The following is a 20,819-nucleotide window of genomic DNA, read 5'->3' on the forward strand; positions in this document are numbered from 1 at the left end:
ATCTATCTATCTATCTATCTGTTTTAGTTTGGGTTATTTTTGTTGCTGTGAAGAGACACCATGACCATGGTAACTCTTATAAAGAAAACATTTCATTGAGGTGGTGGCTTACAGTTCAGAGGTTCAGTCCATTATCATCCTGACGGGGAACATGGCGGCATGCAGATAGACATGCTGCTGGAGCTGAGAGCGCTAAGTCTTGAAGGCAACAGGAAGTCGAATGACTGTCATACTGAGGGAAACTTGAGCAAAAGAGACCTCAAAGCCCACCCCACAGTGACACACTTCCTCCAACAAGGCCACACCTCCTAATAGTGCCACTCCCTTTGGGGACCTTTTTTTTTTTTTTTTTTTTTTTCAAACCACCACACTGTCTGGTATCTCTTGTTCTGGGGATTGAATTTAGAGTGTCATGCACACTAAACACATGCTCTACCCCTGAGCTACATCCCTAGCCCTCTTCTTACTTTTTATTTTGAGACAGTCTCAAGATACCCAGGTTGGCCACGAAGTCGCCCTGTAGCCCAGGCTGGCTTTGAAAATCGTGACACACTTTGCCTCAGCCTTAGGCTGAGGTTGTCGGCTTATGCCGTTAGGCCCGGCTGGTTCGTGCTCGCTTAAAATTGTAAGCACAGTTCTCACTAGGAGCCGCTGTCTTGAATACCAGGATGGTAACCACAAAGCATTGGAGCATGTGCCGGGCACAGTGGCAGTTAGTGCAGGGCTGGGGATGGGGCCGGGGATGTGATGGGGCATACCATCCATCACATGCCAGAATTTACAAGGAGGAGGCAGAAGCATCAGCAGGTCAACTTTGGCTACACAGTGAGGTGGAGGCCAGCCTAGGCTACATGAGAACCTTATCAAAAAAAACCAGCAAACAAGCACCAATAAACTATGCTTAATATATAGTAATCAAGGATGGCTGTGTTGAGACTAAAACCGGAGATGATTGACAGTGGGACATTGGTGTGGAAATTATGTTAAACACAGAGAAAAACTAATGACCAGCTATTAAATCACATCACTGTGCCCTGCAGAGGTACACTGTGGGAGACACAGGTTTCTGTGAATTGTGCGGGATCCTTGGCTACGGGGCCAACAATCCCCATTGTCTCTGGGACCCCAGTGGGAGATGCCTTGCATCTTGGTGGAGCCCAAAGGGCTCGGGGCTGGTGCTGGGCACTCAGCACACTGGCAGTGCCCAAGATGTTGGTCCCTGGAATTGCTCTCCAGCAAAACCAGGAGCATGTGTTTGGAAGAAGCATGAGGACACAAAAATGGCCAACAAATAGTCAAATGTGTGCAAGCGGAGATGCAAATCAAAACAATCAGATGACGGTTGCTGTGGTTTGGTTGCCTGGGTCTGGTTGCTTTGGGGTTTTGCTTATAAAATCAGCATAGTTAAATTCTTCTGGATTACAAAGGGGAAAACCGACAAGTCCTTCCGCTCTGAGATTTCTTTGCAGTATCCAGTGACAGTGGTTCACAAAGCTAGCAATGTGCTACCAAGGGCTGCAGAGATGGCTCAGGGGTCAAATGTACTTGCTCTTGCAAGAGGATTGGGCTCGGTTCCCAGCATCCACGGGGTGACTCTCAACTGCCTGGAACTCAGGCTCTGGCCTTCACCTGCACATAGAACACATACGTACATGCAGATGCTCACACACACACATTAAAAAAAAAGATGGTGCTGGAGATGTTCCCGTGTGTGTGTGTGTGTGTGTGTGTGTGTGTGTGTGTGTGTGTGTGTGTGTGTGTGTGTGTGTGTGTGTGTGTATACATATACGTATGCACACGCACTCATGTGCATATACCATGGTATAGACATAGAGGTCAGAGGACTTGTAGGATCAGAAATGACTTCCAGAAGTTATTTCTCTCTTGCCCCTGTCCCCCCAACCCTTAAATATATTTTAAAGTATGAATTACTGTTGGAATGATCACCTAGTATGTACAAGGCCCTGGATTTGATCCCCAGTACCATTAAAAAAAAAAGGCAAGAATATTTTAAAATGTATGTAGGAAAATACGTTTTTCTGATATAATCTTCCTTCAAGAATGACATTTTTGCTGGGTGGTGGTGGCTCACGCCTTTAATCCCAGCACTCGGGAGGCAGAGGCAGGCAGATCTCTGTGAGTTCGAGGCCAGCCTGGTTTACAGAGTGAGTTCCAGGAAAGGCACCAAAACTATACAGAGGAACCCTGTCTTCCCCCAAAAAAGACATTTTTGGGGCTGGAGAGATGGAGAGATGACTCAGTGGTTAAGAGCACTGGCTGCTTTTCTAGAGGACCCGGGTACAATTCCCAGCACCTACATGGCAGCTCACAACTGTCTGTAACTCAGACACCCTCATACAGACAAAACACCAATGCACATAAAATAAATTATTTACAAAAAAAGTGAAGACAGCCAGGGCTACACAGAGAAACCTTGCCTCAAAAAATCAAAGAGTCAGTGAGTTCCAAGTTCAGTGTCTTAAAAAAAAATAAGGTGGAGAGTGAGGGAAAAACCTAATGTCAACCTCTGTGCTCCACACCTGGGACCCAGAGGCATGCAATCCCGTACACACACATGCGAGCACACATAGATACCACATACTTGCAAACAAAGTAACTAATAAATTGAAGATTTCAGCATGTAGACCAGGCTGGCCTAGAACTCTGTCCCTCTGCCTTGGCCTCTGGCTGGCTCTGATTATAGGTGTACACCATTGTTCCAGCCTCTCTACTCAGGCTTCTACAAGCCGACAGTGACCTTTCTGCAGGGTCAGGACTCCGCTGCTCAGCAGCCTGAGCGACACCTCCTTGACCTGATGATATTCTGAATCCTCAGCTTGGCGCGGCTCAGCTGCACAGCCCGCCTCCTCTCTAGTCACCATTTCCTGGTGCCTTACATCCTAAAGTGCTCACGGTCTCTCCTGGCATCTCTGACCTTTGCTTCTGTGTCTTGAGCGCCATTACCTCTCCCCAGATCCTGGGGTTCACTTGTCACCTCACTGAGTCCTACCCACCCAGGTCTCAGCAGACATGAAGGTGCTATCTCCTCAGGGATGTTTCCTGGTCTCTTGAGGTCAAGGGCTTCTGACTGGAGAAGGAAAGTGTTCCTCTCTGTGGCCTCCAGAGCACCCTCTGTGTACTTTGAATGCCTTTTTTTTTTTTTTTTTTGAGATGGGTTTCTTTGTGTAACAGTTCTGGCTGTCCTAGAACTTGCTCTGTAGACCAGGCTGGCCTCGAACTCGCAGAAATCCACCTGTCTCTGCCTCCCAAGTGCTGGGATTAAAAGGCACGTGCCACCACCACCTGGCTTGAATGTCTTAACGTGGATGTGTACTTACTGTTTCAGACCTAGATGGGGACTATGACTTTTCAACAGTGGTTTCCCAGAAGCATCTAGAAAAGTGTGTGACGAATATTAGTCACACAGTAGATAGAAACTGAGCTGTCAGATGCCTGTCCCCTTTCTCTGCTCCCTGATTAAAAGCAGCAGGAAGGAGTCACACCCTACAAAAGGGCCCACATGGTTTATTGAGGGGAGGAGGGATGAGAAGGGAGCAGAGACAGTCCCTGGGGTCAAGAGCTAAGGAAGAGAAAGAGAGAGACCAGAGGTGTGGTCAAGGCCCGCCTTTTACAAGGAAACACAGCGAATGCGCACAGGAGGTGCCCTTAGTGCCTGCAGCTGAGGTCTATCCTGTCGGGACCCTAAGGGCAGGCCAGTGCAGATGCCCAAATGCTAACACTGATCTCTGCACACTGTGAATAGGCTGGCCCATATTACCACCACCAAGGAGCTACCCACCAACATGCCTTCCACCACGGAGGGCTGTATCCCTTCTCCCTTGAGAAAAATAATGATGTCTGTCCTCTTACATGAGCCTAGGATGCTTTCCACTGATACTGCTACTCTGGAAAACAAAACTGAGGAAAATTCTGATTTTGTGGTAATTATTTTCTGATGTTTTTAAAGGCAGCTTTTTCATACTATTAGAGGGTCTGGAGCAAAGCACCAGGGTTAGTTGGGGAATTCTCGACACACTCTTTCCTCTTTGAGTATGCAGGTTTAGCTGCTGGATGATTGATTTATATTTTATCCATTTATCCTTTATTTCACCTCTATTGACACTTTCTTTTTTTTTCTAGATTTATTTTGTTTTTATTCTTTCTTTCTTTTTTTTTTTTTGTTTTTTCAAGACAGGGTTTCTCTGTGTAGCTTTGTGCCTTTCCTAGAACTCACTTGGTAGCCCAGGCTGGCCTTGAACTCACAGAGATCTGCCTGCCTCTGCCTCCCGAGTGCTGGGATTAAAGACATGCGCCACCACTGCCCGGCTTTGTTTTTATTCTTGTTTGTTTGTTTGTGTGTCTCTGTGTGTATGCACATGTATGTCTCTGTGTGTCTGCAGAAGCCAGAAGAGTGCACTGGGTCCCCCAACATATGTGCTGGAAACCAGGCTCCGGGTCCTCAGTAATGGCAACACGTGCTCTTAACCTCGGAGCCGTCGCCAATCCAGCCCTGTGTTGATAGGTAGAATTTCTAGTTTAGGTTGAGGTGCATGCCCCTGACGTCCCTCTAGAGAGTGACTTGAACAAACCATTAAGGTTCCAACTCGGTACGCATGCGCGCGTATTTACTTTTAAAATGTACACCAGATCCTCGAGCAACAGCTTCAGCAGATGAAAGCAACTTACCAGCTCAACCAAGAGAAGTTAGAGTACAACTTCCAAGTGCTGAAGAAGAGGGATGAAGAGAGCACTGTGATCAAATCCCAGCAGAAGAGGAAGCTGAACCGGTGAGTGTGCGCGAGCGAGCGTGCGAGCGAGTGTGCGAGCAAGTGTGCAGAGCAGGAGGGAGCTCGGCTTCTGTCCTGTCCCCGGGGATGGGTAAGTACTTCTTTCTCCTGAAGGGGTAGAAGAAGTCAAGTGGGTGAGAGGGGGGCCACCTTCGTCCCACCGGCTTAGCTACCCCACCACGCTTTCCTCCTGTCAATCAGCCTGCACGATGTCCTCAACAACCTGAGGGCAAAATACGCCAAGCAGATAAAGCAGTTCCAGGAGGAGAACCAGACCCTGGCCTCCGACTACAAACGGCTCGTGGGGCAGTTCAAGGAGCTACAGAGAGCCATGAGGTGTCCGGGGGGGGGGGGGGGGGGGGGGGGGACCTGTCCTGGAGTGGGGGTGATGGCGGGACGGGGAGTTGGCAAGGGGCGCAGGAGCAGCGATTCCGTTAGACTTGAGATCACCAGTTCTTCTGGAGCCAGCCCAGGGTTCTGAAGACTCCCTCATGCTGTCCATTCCTCTGTCCCTTGACTCATGCGTCCCTCGTCCGTTTGCATTTCTCGTTGGGACAGCTGCATTTTAGACCACGCAGGGTCCTGGTGCTGGGGATTTGGAATTCTTCCTATTGACAGATGTGGGGAGGGGGCCAGGGCCCAGGCCTTGGGGCTCAGCCGTGGCTGTGCTCAGGGACCCTCCTTCACAGACACTTCGCCGTCATTGACGCGGAGAAGTTCCGGGAGATTTGGCTGATGAACGAAGAAGAGGCCAAGGCGCTGGCGCAAAGAGCCTTCAATGTGGACAGCATCATCAGCGCCCAGCACCTGGGGCTGCCCTGGCAGATGCCCGACTACTGGTTCCTGAAGAACGTGGGGCCAATTTCCCTGCAGCAGCGGAAGTCGGTCACACAGATACTGGAAGAGCTGCTGCTGCAGACAGGTGACTAGACACAGCCAACGGAGACTGAGGGGCCCTCTGAGAACACAGGCTAATGCGCCCATCTGACACGGGGAAAGCAGGAGGGATGCTCGGTAGCGAGCTAGTGAGAGGGTCCAGCGGGTAAAGGAGCTTGCCGCCAAGCTTGACATCTTGAGTTCAAACCCTAGAACCCACATCTTAGAAGGAGAGGACCTCTGACCTCCACACATGTGTGCCCCCACATGCAATAAATTAAAAACACACACTTACTTTCATTTTTTTTTTTGTTTGTGGTGCCCAGCACCTCACACATGTTAGGCATGCTCTGAAGTCACTGTGTTCTATCCACAGCCCTTACTTTATTTTCTATACCCCTGGAGATTATTGGTTGTAGTAAAAATTCCCTTTTTCTCCACATGGTACCGTGTTGACTCTGTGCCTGAATTCACTCAATCAGCCCTCTGGTCACTACAGGCCTGGTGGCTTTGGGGACTACACCTGTTGCTGAGTGAATAGCCCTGTTCATTTGTCTTTTTGTTTTCTCTGTTGGAAAATTGTTGGGACAGATCCCTACAACTATGTTCGCCGGGTTAGCGGGCAGATGCCTTTGCTGTCTTGTTGGAAATCACTACAGAGATGTTTTCAAGTCCCTAGTCTCAACATGTATGCTATCTGAGACTCAGAATCATGCTTTTTTTTTTTTTTCCTTTTGAGAGAGTCTCATGTGGTCTAAACTGGCCTCAAGCTCTGTGTAGCCAAGGCTGGCCTTGAACTCCTGATGCTCTTGCCTCTCCAAGTTCTAGGATTACAGGCATGTGCCAGATCATAGAAATTATCTTACCCTTTGAATAACCAGTAAGTCTTAGGTGATTTGTCATTTTTAAAAAATATTAATTTATAGCCAGGCATGGTGGCACACGCCTTTAATCCCAACACTCAGGAGGCAGAGGCAGACGGATCTCTGTGAGTTCGAGGCCAGCCTTGTTGCATGAATTCTAAATGGTCTTATAATAAAAATCCAGAGTCAGATATTGGAGTAAATGCTGAAAGATCAGAGGAAACAAGCCACAGTCACTTCTCACCTCGCCAACTCCTCAGCCGAGCCTGTCTCCACAAATCCTCAAACTGAATGCCCCTGAGTCCTCAGCCAAAAGGCCTCCCTAATTCCTGTCTCCTCACACCTTACATGCCTTTCTCTGCCCAGCCATTTTACTTCCTATCTCAACCTTCCTAGTGCTGGGATTAATGGCGTGTGTGCTTCCCAAATACTGGGGTGTATGCCACCACTGCCTGACTCTGTTTCTCTCCTAGACTGGATCAATCTCATGTAGCCAGTGTGGCCTTGAACTCCCAGAGATCCAGACAGATCTCTGCCTCCTGAGTGCTGGGATTAAAGGTGTGTGCCACCACTGCCTGACCTCTATGTTTAACTCTGTGGCTGGCTCTCTCCTCTGATCTTCAGGCAAGCTTTATTTCTTAGATTACAAGTATCACCACACAGCCTGGTCTACAAAGTGAGTTCTAGGACAGCCAGGGCTGTTACACCCTATCTTGAAAAAGCAAAATAATAATAATATAGTGTGTGTGTGTGTGTGTGTGTGTGTGTGTGTGTGTGTGTGTGTGTGTGTGTGTGTGTGATCCACAGCACATATGTGGATCAGAGGACAAGTTGCAGGAACTGGTTCTCTCCATCCATCATGTGGGTCCCAGGGATCAATCTTAGGTTGTCAGGCTTGGGGCAAGCACCTGTACTCACTGAACCATCTTACCAGCCGTTATACCAGGATTTTATTTCCTATTTTCTGATTAAGAATTAATAGGGTAAAGGTGGGGTAAAGCATTTTTATTTTTTAAATTGTAGTTTCTCTCTCTCTCTTTTTTGATGTGTTTTTCTTTGTTTTTTTTCCCCCTTGAATTACAAAAAATGATGTGTGAGTGTATGCTACATGTGTATGCCTTAGGAAGCCAGAAGGTGGCGTTGGATCTCCTAGAGCTGGAGTTCCAGGTGGTTGTAGACTAATATTGTGGGTGCTGGGACCTGAACTCGGGTCCTGTACAAGAGCACTAAGTGCTCTTAACCTCCAGACTGTCTCTCCAGCCCTTTTCTTCTTATTTGAAGAGAAGTTTTGGCTCCTGCTGTCAGCTGTCAGTTCTTGGTTGACAGGGTTTCTCTGTGAGGCAGTCATTTTGTTCTTTGAATCGACTGCTCCCGATCTCTGTGGGTTCGAAATCATGTAGCTTGCCTCCAGGACTGTCTCCAAATGGCAAATAGATAGGTTCAAACTCTCATCTCACTTCTTGGCTCCTGATTGGACTCTAACTAAGCATGAAGCCCCCAAGCAGGTGAAGTTTGGGGAAATACATCATTTTGGGCTGGCCGGGACAGTCCCGATTCTCTAGTCAGACTCTGATCCATCCCTAATTCTAGTCCTCACACTGTAGGATTTTTCCAGCACTCAGATGTGATTGGCCACCGAGAAGCAGTAAGAGGCCCATTGGGTCAGGGAAAGCCTCCCGTCTGCTTCTCAAAGTCCACTAGGCCAAGACGCCACCCTCCCCCTCCTTCCTTTCTCTGACCCACTTGTAGAAGATGACGAGATGTCAGAAGATGAGTCTTACATGGACCTGCCCCAGCAAGTCTCGGCAAAAACTACCAAAAGGATCTTGATGCTCCTGTGTGACGAGTCGGTAAGGCCTCCGAGCCCCTGTGGCCTGGAGTCAGGAGTGATGGGCCTGCCCAGAGAGGGGCCCGGGGAGCGAACTTGAAAGGCGGTGCTTTGAGAGGCCTAGTGGGCAATGACTGCCCCCACAGAGGGCCAGCGGCTGGTTGACAATAACGTTTTCCCTTCCACTAATCCACCTGCCAGGGCTGCCCCTCCTGTGGCTGCACCAGCGGTGAACGGTGGCCTTTCTCCAGCTCTGTCAGGTCTAAAATGTTTGCGCTGTGTTGGCAATAAGGATTGGACTTGGAGTAAGGGCATGTTGGGGCTGGCTCAGCTGGAGCTAAGTTGTTGCAACATCTCATGGGTGTTTCTTAGATGAGGTGGTAGCTCAGCCTCAGTGGCCCCGGGGCAGTCAGGGCAGTTTTCTTCAGTGCCACTGAAGCCACTCCGGCTGAAAGAGTCAGCTGGCAGGTCCCCTCTGTCATATGCAGCTGGATAGCATGACCTCCTCAGCTCAGTGTGGCACTTGGCTTCTCCTTCCCCCACCCCATCTGTGTTACATGCCGTGTGTTCCAACGTGGCTCACTCCTCCTCCACACCCTGTTCTTCTTTTCAGTGCTTGCTTCTGGGTTCTGTAGTGATTTGGAGGAAATTGGGTGAGGCGGGCACAGAGGATGCGTCTTGTTTAAAGCGCTGTGGAGACTCGGGTGTTTGTCCAGGGGCTTGTGGGTGAGATGGAAGGCAGTCTAAACCCAAGATGGGAACTGACTTTGTCCTTGCCTCCTGAGACTGGCTTAGGTATCCCCAGAGGGTCTTCACTGAGGACCCCACTGCCTGAAGGCTCGCGGTTAGAGGTTCTGCTCTGTGGCATGGTCCCTGGAGCGTCACATTGCGGATGGCTGCAGATCCTATGCCTTGTTCCTGAAACCTGGCTCTGACGGGGGGGGACTCCATCTTCCTTTTCTTCTCAGGGTTTCCTCATAGAGAGCAAACTGCTGAGCCTGCTCCTCCCCCTGGAGAAGAGTGAATGCTATCTGCTGAGGTTGGACGCCATCTTCTCTGTGAGTCCCACTGGGCGGAGAGGACGTGAGGTGGGGGTCAGAACTTGTTTTCTCAGTGTTACTTCAACCCCGAGACTACACTAGAGTCTCCCAGGCCTTCCTGGGCTCACTATCACTGCCTTCCTTCAACTTTAGTTTGGCTTTGGTGTCATGATGTGTGGACCCCCTACCCCCTGCCTAGGTGTCATGATGTGTAGACTCCCCTCCCCTCTTGGGGTCGTGATATGTGGAGCCCCCTCCTGACTCTGGGCTTTGCTCCAGTGTTCCGATGGTTCCAGTTCACTCCATCTTCCAGCTCTCACCCTGGACCTTCTATTTGGGCTCCAGGGATGCTGAGGAGAGCCGCTGACTCTGGTTCAGAGGAGCTGAGGGCCTATGAGCACCCCAAGTTCATGGCCTGTTCGGTGAGGCCTCTGAGCGGCCATCTTTTTTTCCTCCCCAGGCCCTGGGAATTGAAAGTGAGGATGACCTGTACAAGCTGGTGAACTTCTTCCTTCAATACCGAGCGCACCGTTTATCCTCTGTTCAGGTTGGACAGGCTGCGGCTGAGGGGGGCCCTTCATTCCTCCAGAGGCTTTGCTTCCCCACGGGGTCCTGGCTGTCTTTTCACTCTGCCCCTGTCTGTGACGCGTGCCCTGTGTTCTGACAAGGCACATTCCTCCCCTGTGTCAGCCTCTCTTGTAGCTATTTGGGGAATATGGTGGAGTGGGCACTGGGTCTGCGGGGAGTTGGGGGTGTCTATGCCGGGAATGGCTAATAGCATTAGTTTAACTATTACTTTTTCTATTTGCAAAGGGCAGAGTACCTGGGGGAGGGATGGGATGTTGCTCTATATTGAGGCCCAAGGGCTCTCTTCCAAACCAGACTTTAACCACTGTGAAATCTGAATGCGTCACTCTCTACATATTTGATCCATCACACTGTGCCCATTTGTAGCACTGTGAATATTCTGTTGTAAATAATTTCAGTATGAGACGCAAAGAGCAGCTATTCTGGAGAGTCATGTTCAAAGTTACAAGCGTTTAATTTGAAAATGTTTTTAGTGGTGGTAGCGTCAGGGGGAGTTTCCTGACAGCTTTCAGAAAGAGAGTGCCCGAGGAAGGGCTGGGGAAGGCAGCTTCTTTGGAAGGTACTTGCCTAGCCTGCATGAAGCCCTGGGTTTGATCCATAGCACTACATCAACCATGCATGGCCTGTGATGCAGGCCTGCTATCTCAGTACATGGAGGAGGAGGCGGGGGTGGGACAGTCTCATTATCGAGCTCAGGCTGTCCTCAAACTCTTACAGTCTTCCTCCGTCACCCTTTTAAGTCTGGGATGACAAGTGTGCATCACCACACCTGGACCAGGACAGGCAACTTTTAACATGCGATCGGCTTTCCTTTTAAGAAGGGCCGCACAAGCGAGACCTGGCCAGCTTCTTTCTGCCTGTCAGGTTAACAGCAGAGCTTGACGTCTGCGAACATATAACTGATTCTCTGCGTGTTGGCACACTCAAAACCTGGTGGGAGTGTAATGGCTGTCACCTTCCTGAGGACGGTTTGACAGTGTCAAACTATATACTTCACAAATCTCCTAGGATTTTGTTCTATAGATAGATCTTAATACAGTTGACTTTCTTATTTTCTTTTTAAGACAAGGTCTTATGTAGCCCAGGCTGGTCTCAAACTCTGTGTATCAGAGGATGACCTTGAACTTAAAACTCTCCTACCTCTACCTTTCAAGTGGTGAGATAAAGGCATGCTCCTGGATACGCTGCTTAATGCAGTTGAAACGATATGTATATTATAGTTTTCTAAAAATAATTTATTGCATGTGCTTTTGTGTTTTGCTTGTATGTATGTCTCTGTGAAAGTGTCAGATCTCCTGAAACTGGAGTTACAGGCAGTTATGAGCTGCCCTGTGGGAAATGAATCCCAGTTCTCTGGAAGGGCAGTCAGTGTTCTTAACCACTGAGCCATCTCTCCAGCCCCTATATTATGGTTCTTTTTTTTAATTTTTTTATTTTTTTTTTATTTATTTTTTTTTTTTTTGGTTTTTCGAGACAGGGTTTCTCTGTGTAGCTTTGCGCCTTTTCCTGGAACTCACTTGGTAGCCCAGGCTGGCCTCGAACTCACAGAGATCCGCCTGGCTCTGCCTCCCGAGTGCTGGGATTAAAGGCATGCGCCACCACCGCCCGGCTGGTTCTTTTTTTTTTAATTGCAGCATTATTTGAAACAGGAGAATTTCATGCTTAAGGAGTGTATTTAATAACTCATGGGGCGCTCACACAATGGGACACTACTATCTACAAAACAAAGAACCAAGCAAGTTCTTTTATGATTATATGAAAAATCCATAAGGTTGGTTGGTCTGTGGAAAAAAGCAAAGTACAGAACACGTACAAAGATTTATATAAAGACGGCAAGGAAGCCAGAACTAAGGCTGTAGGTAGAGGCATATTGTCACCGCGCCCAGCAGCCCGAGTTTCTGGGACCTGCGTGGTGAATGAAGACGGCAGACCCCCACAAGTTGTCCCCTCTGATCTCCACCCGCGTGCCCCTCCCCCACAAATAAATAAATGTAATTAAAAACAGGGAGGGAAGGTATGTTTGGGTTTGGTCAGAGACACGCTTTTTGTGCTGAGTGCAGTGGCGTGCACTTGGAATCCCCAGCTGAGGCAGGGGGATCATGAGTTTGAGACCAGCCTGAGCTCTATAACAAGATCGTGCCTCAAAAATAGCTTTTATTCCCCACCCCACCCCACCCCAGGGGACACACTTGCTGCATAGGAAGCTTGCTAACATCGGTTTACCTGTGGAAAGGTAAACTGAATGAACTGGGATTGGGAGGCAGTAAGAGAAAGACTATTTAAATTTAAAAGTTATACCAGAGTTGATTCTGTATTATGAGTCAAGGGTATTTATAGCATTGGATCACATGACTATCAATACAGCGAACACCTGTGACCTATATTCAGAGACAGAATACAGCACTCATTTCAGGGCCCCGTGTACCCCCTTTACTCGCCTGCCTGCCTTCTGTCTTTATGTAAGTGTGTCCATCTGCAAGTTTTCTGGAAGCTTGCTTTGGTTTCTTCTGTTTCTTGTCATGCCGTGTTTGGGAATCACCAGCTCACAGCCAGCCATGTCCCTCTCTCCAGTACAGCACCTCCATTCCACCAACCATGTCCCTCTCTCCAGTACAGCACCTCCATTCCGTCAACCATGTCCCTCTCTCCAGTACAGCACCTCCATTCCGTCAACCATGTCCCTCTCTCCAGTACAGCACCTCCATTCCACCAACCATGTCCCTCTCTCCAGTACAGCACCTCCATTCCACCAACCATGTCCCTCTCTCCAGTACAGCACCTCCATTCAAACTAACACAGCGCGCACAAGCCTGATGTCCCAGCTGGAGCGTTTGAGCGTGATGTCCCAGGTGGACAGGAAAAGCATGGTGTCCAAATCGGAGCTGGAGCCCACAGAGCAGGGGGTCCACGGAGGCGACAACGAGAGCCTCGTGGGCAGGATGTTGAAAGAGAAGGAAGACCAGTCTTCCCCCAGGCTCATCCACCCCAATGATGTTCTCAAGATTCTGGAGGCCTTTGTCATGGGGCTGAAGAAACCCAAGTATGCAGCGGTGTGGTAGTGATGGAGGACTTACCTGAGACCCAGGGACTGGGAGGCTGGGAGGCAATCAGTGACGAGTTAGTGGAAAAGGGGCAGTGAATACGCACATGCACACATGCGCGTGCGCACACACACACTTTTTTTTTTTTTTTAACATCAGCAAGCATATGACTGACCTCAGTACCATCTGGTTTTGACTTTCAGGGACACTCGGCCAGTCCTGAGGGTGAAGAAGGAAGTTCGAGATCACTCCAAGGACACCGAGTACTGGGAATCCCTGGCCAATGTTATCCCTTTCTCCAAGCAGAGCCTCTGGGATGCGCTGTACAAGGCCTTGGAGAAATATTAGTCAGTACCAGGGCTTGGAAGGGCTGGGAGCCGGGTGGTCTATGGGGACAATTCTGTCCGGAGCCATAGTTGTGTCTCTCATGCTTACACGGTTTGAGGTGGCAGGTAGTGGCAGGTGGCGGCACCTCTAGTCCTCATCTCCTTTCTGTCCCTGCTAGCCTGGGAGAAAGGGAAATGTCCAGTTCTTCCTCTACTTGCAGCCAGAGCAGAAGCACCCAGGGCCTGGCTTCGAATCCGTAGAGGATGGAAGACCGAGCTGGCCTCTGTCTAACCTGCTTCCTCTGCCCCACCCCCAGCCTCGTGCTGACGGACAGGGCCAAGATGCTGATGGAGAATGACTCCCTGGAGCAGCAGAACTCCGAGATGCAGTCTCTGCTGCAGCAGTATCTCCAGGCCAAGGTGAGTGGCAGGATGTGGGGCCGGAGCAAGATCAGGAACCGCACCCCAGGAGGAGCCAGTTGCCAACAAGTCCTGTCGAGGCCAGAAAGCCTGTAACTCTGTCCCTTTGATGTCACGGTGCCACTCTGTTGTGACTGCTCTTTTGATTTTTAATTTTGTTTTAATTTTTTGACGCCATGTGTCAGGGAGCCTAGGCTGGCCTCAAACTCCGTATGTAGCCAAGGATGACCCTGCAGTTCCAATATCCTGCTTTCTTTCGTCTTGGGGAGTTGGGATTACAGGCACGAGGCACCATACCCTGTGTGTGCAGTACAGGGGATCAAGCCTAGGGCTCTCGTGAATGTTAGGCAGGCGCTCTACAAACTGAGCTACATCTGCTCCACTCCCCTTCTCTCAGCTTGCACGTTGTAGTTCAGGCTCTGTGTGTGTGTGTGTGTGTGTACGTACGTGTATGTGTGCACGTGTATGTGTGTGTGTGTACATACCATGGCACACATGTAGAGATCAGAGGACAGCTTTGGGGAGTCAATTTTCTCCTTCCACCATGTGGGTCCCAGGGATAGGACTAGGAAGTCAGGCTTGGCAGGAAGATCATCTCTCTACATAGCCCTGGCTGTCCTGGAACTCACTCTGTAGACCAGGCTGGCCTCAAACTCACAGAGCTCCTTCTACCTCTGCTTCCCAAGTGCTGGGATCCAAGGCGTGTTCCACCACCGCCCGGCCATAATGACTCCTTTTTAAAGAACAGTACCAAGTCCAGAAGTAGCTTCCAGGTCCCAGAACCGCCCCAGGGGTTGTATAGTCCTAAGAACCTGCCAGGGAGCTGGGCAGAAACTGTCCTCCCCGGTTCAAAAAGAGAAGCAAGCCTGGAGATCTGGTGACGCTCCTAAGAGCATTGAGTTTCTTGCCCTCTGCCGGACCAGCTTCCTAGGCTATGACTGAGGGTCTCTGTGAGTGGGGAGCAGATTCTGTGCTGCTGGGGTATCCCCCTCCAGTGACAACTGTAACTCGTTCCCATGGACTGGCCAGGGGAGGAAGGGGAAGTCCTGTGACCTGGCTGCACATACCCTGTGGCTGTGGAGTGATACTTTCAGGGTGGTGCTGAGTCCCAGGCCAAGAGGGCCATGACAATCTCCAGTCCCTTGTCCAAGTGTAGGGGATGTATGGCTCCAACCTGGTCTCAGGTCCCAGGCCACACCTGGAAGGTAGGTGGGGTGAATCTTGGCATCATGATGGCTTCTTGGCCCATGCCAGGACTCAAGACATTTGGAGACAAATGGCCCCCCCCGTTTGTGTGAATGTTTCTGTGTACAAGAGGATGGAGATGAGGGGGAGGGGCACGGATAGACTGAGGAAACAATAGAGAGGGGAGAGGAGAGGTTTAAGGGGATGGGTGGGGAAAGAACGCTACTGGAAGTCACTCCCTGAAGTCAAGCAGGAAGCCCTGGCACCCTCCGGACTGGAGTCCTCTCTGCTTTGGAGAGGCAATGTTTACAGGGGTGGGGCTGTGGGAGAGCCAGCATCTGCCCTTGAGCCATCCCAGAAAGCCAGAAAATGACCTCCACCCTCTAATTTCCAGGTAAATACTGAACTGCAGATTCCTCCAACCCAAAGCTTCCGGATGCCCACAAAATAGAGAGGTGTGTGCAAGCCTGGTGTCTAGAGTCCCCACCTGTCACCCGAGAGCCTGGGCCCACCCTGGGTTTTCCAGAGCTGTATCTGCCTGCCAAAATAAGGTAGCCACGGTCCCCACAGTTCTAATAAAGTCTTTGAAAGCTTAGGCCTAATGCCTTTAAGGAGATGAGACTAACACTCGGCTCCCTTTCCGCTCTTGGGAAAATGCTGGCTTCTCTGGGCGGAGGCTGGGGCTTTGGAGTTGTGTGCCTTCAGATTATCTCCTAGCTGAAGGATGTTCTCCCCACTTTGGGGCCTCTGGGTCCACCATGGTGTGTGCCCTCTGGGCTGTGGAGGGGGGTGGGGGCTCTTCCATCAGCAGCCCTGGGCCTGAAGCCTACCTGAAATGTCGCTCCACCAGAGTTACAAAGAGTCTTACCATCCCCTCACAAACCCATGCTCCACTTCGGTCTCAGGGTTTATTTTATTAAGAGAAAAATCACACTCAAGAAAGGAAAGGCAAGCAGCAGACTCTCTCGGAGGCCGAGGGGGGAGCATTCGTAGATTCCTGGCTGTGGCTGCCATCAGGCTCGACAGGGCTGCCTGCAGGGCGGCTAGGACACCGGGTTCACTCTTGGACCTTGCGTACTGGCTGGCACACACTCGCCTCGGCAGAGGAAGCCCTGGATAATGGGAAGCCTCATGCTAGGCTGCAGCCCGTGGGAAGGAGGAGCCGCCAAGGGGAGAGCATGCGCAGGAGCAGCTGGCTACTTTGAAGAGAGGTGCGTGGCTTCTGGTGCTTCCTGCTCATTCCTACTTATCAAAGCTTTGATCATTGCCCCACGTTCCTTGGTTAATTTCACTGGAGCCTTAACCCAAGGGAGGGTTGGGCCCCTGTCACTCTTGGAGTTGGGCAGAGGAAGCAGGACACCTTAGAAGGTGTCTGCTTTTGGACGCCACCGATTCCAGCTGTGCTCCAAACCCCAGGCAGGACTAGGGCAAGACCGGGCAAGCAGCAGTTTGGGTGTGGGGTGGGGATGGCAGCCCAGCAAGCAGGTGTCTTGCTCAAGGCTGGCAGGGGTGGTAAGGCTCCTCAGGGAGTTGGGAGAGAGTCCAAGCGAGGGAAGGCAAATGAAGCATCCCTTGGAGGGATGGCGGGGTGGGGCAGGGGATGCTTCATGCCCCTAGGAGCTTCTTGACCATGTAGCCTGGGAGGCTGTAGAGGAAGAGGCCCAGCATCAGCAGCCCCAGCAAGGCCAGCACGATCTTGATGATCAACCACTTGTACCGGGTGCAGATGAGGTACTTGATAGACTTGAGTGGGTTCAGGAACCAGACGAAGGCTGTGTCAGGCCGGCTAGGGTGGGGAGAAGGTGGGAGGGGCCCATCAGACAGCAGGCATGAGCTACCCTCTCCAGGCAGAGTGAGGGCTAGAGCCAGGGCGGAGCCCATAGCTAGTATCAGCCTGCCAGCTTTTAAGCTGTGTCCGCTCTGTGAGGCCTCTGCTGCCCCAGCTCTGCCCTGAGCCTAGGAGGCAGTTTCGTCAGGGACAGCTTACCAGGCCATGCACCGTGTTCTTGAGATCTTGTACTTAGCATTCATTCCATCAGGCAGGCTCCTGTCTCCCCATAGGCTCAGGAACTCAGAATTGCTCAGCCTGCCTGCCTTCCGGGACAAGGTCTCAATTATCCTAGGCTAGCCTTGTACTATGTAGCCACGGATGACTTTTGGCTTATCTGCCTGCCTCTACTAACTGAGAGCTGGGATTACAGGCCTGCATCGCTACCTGTGGCTTATGTATTGCTGGGCATTGAACCCAAGGCTTTCTGCATTGCTGGGTAATCAATCCACCAGCTGAGCTACGCCCCATCCCTAGCCCTCAGACTCTCCCTCTCTGATAAGCCAACAGAAAATGTCTACAGCAAGCATTCAAGCAGCTTGAGTGCCGTGCCTAACCCTTTCCGGCCTGCCCACCATCAGGGTGCTAACAGGCCCTGCCTTCTGCAGAGTTTCCTCGCCAAGGTCCCCTTGTCAACCTCCACGGTCCGCAACGTGTGCCACAAGATCAGCAGGCTCCATAAAATGCCACAGTATAAAGTCAATGTGCTGGATATACGTATGTGTGTGTGTGCCAGTGGGCACACATGCGCACACGCATAGAGGCCAGAGGGGGCCGTAGTGGGTCCTGCTGTATCACTCTCCTTAAGCAAGGGTCTCTCTGAACTTGGCAGCCAACAAGCCCCAGAAATCCTGTGTTTGCCCCCAGCCATGCTGGGGTTACAGGCCCAGGTACAGCCATGCCCTAGCTTTTTATGTGAGCACTAGGGATTCGAACTCAGATCCTCATGCTTGTGTAATAAGCACTCAACTACTGGGCCTTCTCCACAGCCTCTGGATATACGAACAACTGGCCCATCTCTCGAAGGATGTGGGCCATACCCCCATTGTAAGTAGGGCAACAGGGCAGGGATGTGGGTCCAGGGTGCCTACACTTCTATTCCTAGCGATTGTGGGCAAGTTAGACTCTTTGAGCCTCAGTTCCTTCATTAATAAGAAGATGGTTTAATAGGAATTCCTACTTCCTGCACTTAGGGAACCAGTGAAGTGGGAAAGTGCTGGTGAATCTCAGAGCCCGCAGGGACATGGTCCTCAGCTGATGTCAGCTAAAATGTTTTCCCTAGCGGGACAACTGTCTCGGGGGTAGGAACCAGCTGTGCCCAGGGAGGCCTCTCACACGAGGAGGACCAGTTTCAGAACAGCTGGCTAACCCGAGCCAAACCCTGCCCCTGTATGGCCCTGCCCACGTCTCAGCTTCCTCCTGCCCGTGGAACTGGAGTAGAGTCTGAGAACTATGCTGCCGTAGTTGGTGGACACTGGACTGGCAGTTTGGCACCTGGGCTGGGGACCCAGTGCTACCTAGCCAGGTGATCTTGGTCAAGCTATTTCTCCTCTTGGGCCTCAATAATATAAAAATACAAAGTAGCCATTTCTGAGAATATGATTAGGTTTCGAAGGTTTGAAAGTTGCAGTGCATGTTTACGTGGATGCCCGTAGGTGCTTGTGATCGTCTGTGCACGCTTATGTGCACGAGTGTGCTGCTGGATGTGCGCGCGCACATATGAACTTGTGTGTTTTGAGTGTGTCCCGCATGTTGACCAGCCCTTGTCCAGAGGCGGAAGGGAGAAGTACCGAGTGCAGGAGGCTATGGCGGGGCTCAGGCCCCGAGGATCTTCTTGGCTAGGTAGCCAGGCAGAGAGTAGAGAAACAGAACGAGCAGCAGCAGGAAGAGCAGCAGCAGGAGGAGCTTGAGGAGCAGCCAGCGATAGGTGTGCCACAGGAAGTAGCGGGCAGACTTGAGAGGGTTCAAGAACCAGATGAAGCTGGTGTCGGGCCGACTGGGGCATTGGGAAGAGCAGAGGGGCACAGAGAGAAGTCGGGGTGGGAACGGCTTTCTTTTGCAGCCAGCTTTTCCTTTGGTTTGGGGGCCGGGGGGAGGTAGACTTCAGGGTTGAAGGAAGGGGCTCCCCCTGTGATGTGGCCCAGGAGGGGCCAAAGTGGTCCCCATGGAGTCGGGACAAGAAGACTAGAAGGGTCTGGGCCCTCTTTTCTGCCCCCCTCCCCCCATGATGCGGTGTGTCCGGGAGTCTAGGCAGGCAGGACACTCACTTGGGTTTTTCTAGGGGGTCAGGTTCGTTGCGGGCCAGGCCCACCGGATTCTTCTCAGCTTCCTCTGCTGTTAGTAAGTGTAGCTCCGCCTCCACTTTGCCCTGAGGGAAAGGACAGAAGAGTTCCAGTGTCTAGGCCGTGGTGCTAGACCCTCCGTATCCCAGCCTGGCCCAGCCTGGCCCGTGTAGGTCTACTCCCGAGCAGGAAGCGGTACCCACCGTGAGCTCAAACTCATCATTCTCATTTCGGGCCAGGAGGGGCCACCAGCCTTTGACGCGCTTCTGCTTAAAGATGGAAACCAGGGGTACATCCACCTCCCCGGTGGCCATCTCCATGGTACACTGCTTGGCTGTCTTCGCGCCCCTCGGGAACCGGTTCAGGTCCAGCTCAATGGCCCCTGCGGCAACTTCAGAGTCAGTCTTGGGTGGGTGGGGACTGCCCTGCCTCCTTCCTTTCCACCCCTGCTCCGTTGCTGGGACTCTTAGCTTAGAGTGTCTCTAGGCATCTGCCACCCTCATCCCGGCTGCTGTCCATCTGCTGACCATGCTGTACCAAATCCAGGCTTGCAGATGCAGGTAGAGCTTGGTACCCTGAGGCCCAGGGAAATCTGCCTCCTTAAGGATCCTTGCTGGTTTCCACCAGTATTTATCCTGCCTCCCTAGTATACCCAGAGTTCCTGGTTGCTCCAGTTATGGCCCTAAGAAGTAGCTGGGGCCGGGTAGTGGTGGCACACGCCTTTAATCCCACCACTTGGGAGGCAAAGCCAGGTAGATCTCTGTGAGTTTGAGGCCAGCCTGGTCTACAAAGCGAGATCCAGGACAGGCACCAAAACCACGTGGAGAAACCCTGTTTCGAAAAAAACCCAAAAAACAAATGAAAAGAAGTAACTGGGCAGATTCTTGGAGAGGCAAGATCCCTGTGTGCTATTTCTGACTCTAGGGACTAGGTGGACTCCCCCTCCCATGGACTCAGCCTGCCCACCCCCGCCCCTACGGTCTGGGCCCTAGGCCTTGCTCTGCTCGGTACCCAGGAAGTCGTCAGCAGAGAAGTGGTCAGCATCCCAGATCTGTAGGGTGAGCCGTGCAGGGATCTTGTACTCCGTCTCATCCCAGGAGAACATAGACTCCTTCTTAGACATAACGATCTTCTCTTCGGCCGCCAGGTAGTCGAAGGGGAACAGGTATCGCCAGTTGAAGTTGCCCTCACCAGTGAGGGAGTGGTAGTGGACGTCTGTGTCCTGCTTGTCCTCCTGCTGGCCCTTCAGCCACCTGCTGGGAGTCACCTGCTCCAGCTCTGTGGCCACACCTCTGGGGCCTCGCCCCACCCCAGAACCCCCCTTATCCATTCTCCCAGGAAAGTGGGCATGCCCAACTCAGCCTCTCCCAGGGCCGTGACAGTCACCCACCCCCGCACGAAAATGTCACTGGACTTCTCTCCTGTGAAGAAATCGTCATCCTCTAGGACCACCTCATCTGTGTTCCACACGATGACCCGCAGCTCGTACCTGGACAGGAGCAGGGAGGCCCATCGGTAACCTGGGGTGGGGCTTGTCCCAGGTCCTGGGGCCGGGTCAGGGCGGGGGACTCTTGATATGTTGGCAAGAGAAGCCCTGGGGACTTGAGTAGCCTGGGAGGAGACTAGAAGAGGTTTCTGTCCGGTAGGGCCCTGGTGGGCTGGATCTCAGCCAGGCACAGGCTGAGACAGGGGAGAAGCCGTCAGTCCGGAGCAGACCCTTAAGCACACTGTTGGGCAGTAAAGCTAGGGATGCGG

General features: G+C 51.6%; 2 protein-coding genes across 9 annotated transcripts in view; one reads left to right on the forward strand and one right to left on the reverse strand.

Moving 5' to 3' along the window:
- The window catches only part of Drc1 (dynein regulatory complex subunit 1), a 31,946-nt gene extending 16,397 nt beyond the window's left edge, over nucleotides 1-15,549 (forward strand). For both annotated transcript variants that reach the window (XM_052746065.1, XM_052746066.1), the window contains 10 exons: nucleotides 4,648-4,787; nucleotides 4,989-5,123; nucleotides 5,477-5,709; nucleotides 8,276-8,376; nucleotides 9,323-9,412; nucleotides 9,855-9,941; nucleotides 12,754-13,022; nucleotides 13,227-13,370; nucleotides 13,667-13,769; nucleotides 15,349-15,549. In XM_052746065.1, coding sequence (XP_052602025.1) covers nucleotides 4,648-4,787; nucleotides 4,989-5,123; nucleotides 5,477-5,709; nucleotides 8,276-8,376; nucleotides 9,323-9,412; nucleotides 9,855-9,941; nucleotides 12,754-13,022; nucleotides 13,227-13,370; nucleotides 13,667-13,769; nucleotides 15,349-15,405 — 1,359 coding nt within the window. In that variant the 3' untranslated portion in view covers nucleotides 15,406-15,549. The remainder of the gene's footprint in view (nucleotides 1-4,647; nucleotides 4,788-4,988; nucleotides 5,124-5,476; nucleotides 5,710-8,275; nucleotides 8,377-9,322; nucleotides 9,413-9,854; nucleotides 9,942-12,753; nucleotides 13,023-13,226; nucleotides 13,371-13,666; nucleotides 13,770-15,348) is intronic.
- A 299-nt stretch (nucleotides 15,550-15,848) lies between these two features.
- Nucleotides 15,849-20,819, reverse strand: part of Otof (otoferlin) — a 101,541-nt gene continuing 96,570 nt past the window's right edge. For 4 of the 7 annotated variants that reach the window (XM_052746059.1, XM_052746061.1, XM_052746058.1 and 1 more), the window contains 6 exons: nucleotides 20,455-20,553; nucleotides 20,076-20,317; nucleotides 19,268-19,446; nucleotides 19,050-19,150; nucleotides 18,573-18,778; nucleotides 15,849-16,740 (listed from right to left, as the gene is read on the reverse strand). In XM_052746059.1, coding sequence (XP_052602019.1) covers nucleotides 18,598-18,778; nucleotides 19,050-19,150; nucleotides 19,268-19,446; nucleotides 20,076-20,317; nucleotides 20,455-20,553 — 802 coding nt within the window. In that variant the 3' untranslated portion in view covers nucleotides 15,849-16,740; nucleotides 18,573-18,597. The remainder of the gene's footprint in view (nucleotides 16,741-18,572; nucleotides 18,779-19,049; nucleotides 19,151-19,267; nucleotides 19,447-20,075; nucleotides 20,318-20,454; nucleotides 20,554-20,819) is intronic. The other 3 variants (XM_052746063.1, XM_052746064.1, XM_052746062.1) reach the window with 1 other exon arrangement.

The sequence above is a fragment of the Peromyscus californicus genome, unplaced genomic scaffold (genome assembly GCF_007827085.1).
Source record: "Peromyscus californicus insignis strain IS unplaced genomic scaffold, ASM782708v3 Scaffold_1__1_contigs__length_55948999, whole genome shotgun sequence".
Taxonomy (NCBI): domain Eukaryota; kingdom Metazoa; phylum Chordata; class Mammalia; order Rodentia; family Cricetidae; genus Peromyscus; species Peromyscus californicus.